The 6,432-nt window shown below is 40.8% G+C and overlaps 1 protein-coding gene across 2 annotated transcripts in view; it reads right to left on the bottom strand.

The window, feature by feature from the left end:
* Positions 1–2,937: 2,937 nt before the first annotated feature.
* DARS1 (aspartyl-tRNA synthetase 1) overlaps positions 2,938–6,432 on the bottom strand; it is a 276,033-nt gene continuing 272,538 nt past the window's right edge. For both annotated transcript variants that reach the window (XM_083410335.1, XM_083410334.1), the window contains 2 exons: positions 5,459–5,530; positions 2,938–3,488 (listed from right to left, as the gene is read on the bottom strand). In XM_083410335.1, the coding sequence (XP_083266461.1) occupies positions 3,397–3,488; positions 5,459–5,530 (164 nt within the window). In that variant the 3' untranslated portion in view covers positions 2,938–3,396. The remainder of the gene's footprint in view (positions 3,489–5,458; positions 5,531–6,432) is intronic.

Below are 6,432 nucleotides of genomic sequence, written 5' to 3'. Positions count from 1 at the left end.
GTTTTGAGCCACCTGCTGGTTTCCTTTCGTTTTTGTCTCGAGTCAGCCTGGAGGTATCTAGCCAACATGAGGCTAAGGCTTTCCTATGGACTACTTATTATCAGCCTTTAAAAGTACGAGGCCCTTTGCCCCAGACTACCTCAGTCAAAAAAAGCAGCAAAATTCATTTATTTACATATATTCCCAATATACCCAGCACCCAACAACCCAGTTGCAAAGCATATTAAATATAATTTTATTCCTTCATGAATCTAAATTCATTTATTTCCATAACAAACACATTGATCAACCCAATTAGCCAATTCAAAAAGGTATGAAAGATTTGTAAATGCATTATTTCCTCAGAATACCCAATGGTCAACAACCCTACTAATCAAACTGAAGTAAATACAAATTTATTTATTTCCAAGTGGAAACATTTGAAGTAATCCTCAAATGAATTTAAGTAGAAACTAATGTATTTTATTAATGTCACAAATAGGTACATATAGAATTACCGTAGTACCTATCAATTGTATGCTTCAATTTATTTTAGATTTTGTTGTGCTTGATGTGGAAATTGGTTTGGTTGTGTATTTTTAATGTTTATTGTCTATGACTACTTTTGTTAAGTTGTAGTTATGTATTTTTTCATGTTACAATGCTACCTCGGGTTAAGTACTTAATTCGTTCCAGAGGTCCGTTCTTAACCTGAAACTGTTCTTAACCTGAAGCATCACTTTAGCTAATGGGGCCTCCTGCTGCCACTGCCCGATTTCTGTTCTCATCCTGAAGCAAAGTTCTTAACCCAAGGTACTATTTCTGGGTTAGCAGAGTCTGTAACCTGAAGCATCTGTAACCTGAAGTGTCTGTAACCCGAGGTACCACTGTATATGATTCTATGATGGCACATGACATTCAACATGAGGATGGAAGTGGAATTGCCCCGAGTGTCATGTTTAGAGTTGATTTCTGCAGAAGTATTTGCATACAGTTACTAGGAATATTAACTAGGACCACTAAGACAAACAACATGTGGCAGCCATCCTTACAGCGGGCTAATCTATTCAGTAAAGAGGGAGTGAAGACCTTGATACAGAGATGCCATTTTTTGCAGTATCCCCCTTAATGGGTGTAATGTGCTCCGATTCATAGGTTGTCTACTGTCAGGGGGGACACGGGTGGCACTGTGGGTAAAACCTCAGCGCCTAGGACTTGCCGATCGCATGGTCGGCAGTTCGAATCCCCGCGGCGGGGTGCGCTCCCATCGTTCGGTCCCAGCGCCTGCCAACATAGCAGTTCGAAAGCACCCCCGGGTGCAAGTAGATAAATAGGGACCGCTTACCAGCGGGAAGGTAAATGGCGTTCCGTGTGCTGCGCTGGCTCTCCAGATGCAGCTTGTCACACTGGCCACGTGACCCGGAAGTGTCTGCGGACAGCGCTGGCTCCCGGCCTATAGAGTGAGATGAGCGCACAACCCTAGAGTCTGGCAAGACTGGCCCGTACGGGCAGGGGTACCTTTACCTTTTACCTACTGTCAGGGCACCAGGTACCACTGTTTAAGAACTACTGTCATCTGTGTGAGTTACTCAAATGAACATACTAAGCATAGCAATATGGAGCAGACATTTCCACACACATGGGATGAAGGCATAAGGGATGATCTGTGAGAAAACAAACAGAAATCTGCAATAAATTCATTTGTCCTAAAACATCATTTTCCAAACCTTTCAGCATGAATCAGTGAGCGACTCTGTTATTTATTAGGATGAAGCATCCAATAAAGCCTATTATCCAGAGATACTACTAGCTCTGCATGGGAAAAGGTAATTGAATTTGATCGATTCCAGTTGGATTAGCTGAACAAACAACTCTTTCTGGAACCAGATTTAACAGCAATAAAATTGTGGTAATAAGTAGTTATTTATAATCCACTTAGCAAACAAATACAGCTGGGAACGTGCACACACAGGCAAACCCATTTTTAAAAATGTTTCTGGGAATATGCCAGTGCTTAGTACTCAGAGCTGGCCCATTAGCTAAGCTGCCTAACCTGGTTTCTCAACTGGGTGTCTTCATAGTCCTCATTTTCTGCACTTTCCATTTTTTGCCCACACCTTTCATTTGAGTGATAATCCTCAAAAAAAGGTATGAAACAAAATATCAGTGTGTCATTTGGCTGAGTCTATTTAAGTGTCTGCAATTTGCACACACTGATTCCTGCATCAAGACCTTTAATTAATGGCAATGCCCCTGAAAATTAGGATACCATAATTCTGTACATACATTGGTACAACCCACCGTCAAATCTCACATTGCGGCTTAATTGCTTGGAAACACTTAAAAATATGGCCAGCAATTTAATAATAATAATAATAATAATATTTTTTAAATATCTCACGCCTGAATAAATAAAAAAACACAGAACTGTAACTATTAGCTCTTTTAGTTGCAATTTCAAAACACAAGACCAAATTATTGTATTTTACAGCAGCATCAGTGTGCATGGCACTTTACAAGAGAGCAGGTTCCAGTCTTACAATCTCAGCAATCTCAGGTTCCAGGATTTACAATCTCAGAAAATATGGGTAATGTCACTGAACTCTAGTTCCCACCGGCTTCAGCCCCCAAGCCCAATGGTCAAATATTATGAGTTGTAGTTCAGCAAGAGTGCCCCTGCCACGCTGTGGCCCTGAGGTTCCTCGCACCTGTTTTAAGCACATTCTCTTAAGGCTTACATACATGATCATCTCTTTTTATCCTCAACAGTCCTGTGAGATACGGAGGTTGAGAGGCAAGCCAGTTATTAAGGCTCCTAGCATAGTTCATTGTTCAGCAGGGATCAAGATAATGATGCCCTGCTTAAAGTTATTTTCTAGTATTGAAAACCAAGACAGAACACTTACAAAAAAATACAGACAAATTCTGCAATGTAGAAAAAAAGAGACACACACAAAATAGGGAGTTTTATTGCAACCTGCATTTATAAGTATGTAAGATCAGAGTTCAGTATTTCCCATGTTAATTCTCAAAATAATCCGTTTCCAACTCACTATTTAGTCAATTTCTCTTACTACTGTTGATCAAATTCTACTCTGCTGCCATATTTTTAAAAAAACAACAATGTCCTCCCCTTATTACACAACTATGAATTTTTTAAAAATTCAAGTGCATAGAAAGCTGTAAAGTACAAGATGATAACAGTACCCTTAACTTCAAATATGTTTCATAAAAAGATTACGTTTTCTGCAACACGACCCAGATCTGTTAAAATGGTTGCCTTCATTATTAGTAATAAATTAGTGGAACATTTGTTATTGTGGCACTTTAGTAGGTTAGATGTACATCCGTTGCATACTGCATTTATGCTATATTGTTCAGAGCAGGGAGCAAACTTTCAAACTCGCTCTGGTCTCCTTAAGGCGTCAGACGTTTAGGATCACGAGGGAACATGGACGTTTGCCTGACATTGCTCAGTCCAAGGAACAGCATGGTGACTCTTTCCAACCCTGTAAAATTAAATCCAGTCTCATCAGCTAGAAGACCAAGTGGTGTATACATATACAGATATACATGAACCAACAGAGTGGTTCATGAGTCGCATCAAGCTTTGTACTCAATGTGCTCCTCTGCTGTACAGCCATGAGGGGATAGAAAGTTTTCACTTTAGTTTTTAATTCAATGTAATTTAACATGTCATCCAAACCCAAATCCGTGGTTAATTGAAACAAACGAACCCATGGATGGAAGGCAGCTTGTTGGGTTTGGATGGAACACCAAGCTTGCAGTTCATCACAATCAGATGTAAACACAGTTTGAACAGCCACACTTGCTAAGAAGAATTTTGTTGGAGGGCATCACCACACCCCAAAGCCTCATATGCACAGAAGGCTGCCCCATTAGCTTCTGCTGAGAGAGTTCTCATCCCTTAAACACTACCACATGCTCATTAGATTTGCAGCACAAACCATTGCATCGTAGCGGGTTAAGCTCAAAACCCACTGTGTGGATCAGTGCTACAAATTCTTCAAAATATGTAATTTCTATTTCTATTAATATTTAAAGCAGCCTTATGCAAAAAGTACCACCAATCTGAAAGCCTGATATCTGAAATTGTTTGGTTTTTTAGTTTGGCAAAGATGGGATCCAGCACCGTTTTTACCAAGAAAAGAATGCAGGAGGCACTTACAGGATATACTGATTAACCTTTCCCAGGCTCACAGATTCTTCTCCGTAAATCTACCCCTAGCTGTTTTGCCTTTAGCCTGGTTTCAGAGCTTGGCTGAGATAAAAAGAGGATAGGAAGCAGAGGTGAGGTAGGTTAATCCCACCTTCTCTTATTCTGCAAATGCTTCCCTGGTCGTCCCCTCAATTAGCAATATGAGGGAAAGATGGGTTTGGGATTTCCCTTCAAATCCCTCCCAAATCCCAAATCCCTTTGCATTTCCCTTCAAAATGTGAAAGTCTGTGAGGCTGGTGGGGCTAGAGCCTGGAACAGTTTTCCTTCTCAGCTGAAGCCACACCAGAACAGTTAGCAATAATAGTATCCCATTGCTTGCTGTATTTGAGTAGCGCAACATGGTTGTACAGTGGATGCTCGGGTTGTGAACATGATCTGTGCGGGAGACACGTTCACAACCCGCAGCGTTCACAACCCGTGCATCTGCACACACTCGGGTCTCGATTCGGCGCTTCTACGCAAGCGCAAAGTGCAATTGAGTGCTTTTGCGCATGCGCCGAAACCAGGAAGTAACCATTCTGGTACTTCCGGGTTCGGCACGGTGCACAACCTGAAACTGCGCAACCCGAAGCATCTGTAACCCGAGGTATGACTGTACTATTTTATGTTTGTCATGTGCTAATTACTGCCTGCAAAATTGTTCTTGTAAAATCAGCAAAGTTTTGCCATATAAAGCAAGTGGCATAACCTGTAAATGAAAAAGTGTTAAATAAATCGCCAGCTTTGTTCTTGGGGGGAAAAAAATGTTCAAGTTTGGTCCAAATACAACCAGTGGAGGTGGGGGAGAATTAAATGAGTTTCGTCAAAACGCACTGAGTATTCTAGACTTTATATCATTACCTCTATTAACAGTAGGGATAAATCTCCATGAAATAAACAACTGCTTTCTTTCTTCATCATTCAATGCCCCACTAGTGGGAAGGGGGGCTGGGAAGGAAACACCACTGCTAACAAGCAGTAGGAGTTTCTCCTTTGATTGTGGGCTTTTGAATCTTGTCCGATCATTTCCTTTGATAGTTGTCTTGCAAAAAGGAAAGCAAAGCTTAAAGCATGGATTGTTTTATAAATCTCAGAGATAAGAAGCTTAGGATGTTTCTCAAACATACACATCCCCGGTAAATCCAGGTTAGCTTTCCGAATTAAGCTCAAATGCTATGATCATCTTTGTTGTAAAACTGTCCTTCCATATGATGATAATCCAGGGCCAGAATACAATGAAAATAAAATAAGCTACGTTACCTATGCCACCACCAGCATGGGGAGGTGCACCAAAACGGAAGGAATCAATGTAAGACTTAATTTTCTCTAAATCTGTAAAAGAAATAGATTATTTTGCTTCACGTCCAATTCTCGTTAGCAGCACAGCAAAAGCATGCAGCATAAATAGAAAGAATACACATTAATCCAAAGTAGTTCAGTTTCTGGACAGCTCCCCCCCCCCCCAACAGACTATTATTGTTTTGCACAAATCCAGTGTGCTTAGTAGCCAAAGCTGTGCTGATCCTGTTGTTGCTGTTTAAAAACTGAGCAGAAGATATGAGCAGCAGCTCTGTTTAAGGGGTTACACCCCCACCCAAAAAAGTAAATCCACAGAACAGCAGGATATTGCTTTTGGCTTTAATATAGTACAGGGAAAGGCACCAGGTCCACTAGCCCCCAGGCCCACCTGTCCTTTCTGTAACTGACATCCTACCTGGGGACAATATTCTTTGATTTCCCTTCAGCAACTAACAGCTGCACATTTACCAAATGATAAAATGATTACCCTGAAACACCTGCAGGTATCCAAATCCACTTTTGTGCATCCCCTGCATTTAGGTCCACCTGGCAATTCAACATATTTGATGGTCCCCTGAGCTTTTGGATGGATGGAACTGAAATATAATTGTAGCGAGACTGACAAATATTGTACAGAATAGAAACTCGTGACCTGGGGGAAGTTCCCTGGAACAGGTACCCTTAGAAAAGTTGTTTGTGGCTGAAAACTTGTTGGACACATTTGTTATTTGTTGCTAAGACACTTGGCTGTATTCAGACTAAGATCCTACACTTAGGGCCCATCAAAATCAACATAGTAAGTTAGATACTGCTTAATTTCAATGGGAAGTAACTTAAATTTGGATCTAACCATTGTATTTATATACAAAGAATAAGGCTTCCGTTTCCTGCTCTAATCTCTCCTCTTCATATCCTTGTTGCATGCATTGATTTGA

Source organism: Podarcis tiliguerta (assembly GCF_965153285.1).
Source record: "Podarcis tiliguerta genome assembly, chromosome: 1".
Classification (NCBI taxonomy): domain Eukaryota; kingdom Metazoa; phylum Chordata; class Lepidosauria; order Squamata; family Lacertidae; genus Podarcis; species Podarcis tiliguerta.
This window is presented reverse-complemented; position numbering and strand designations above follow the sequence as displayed.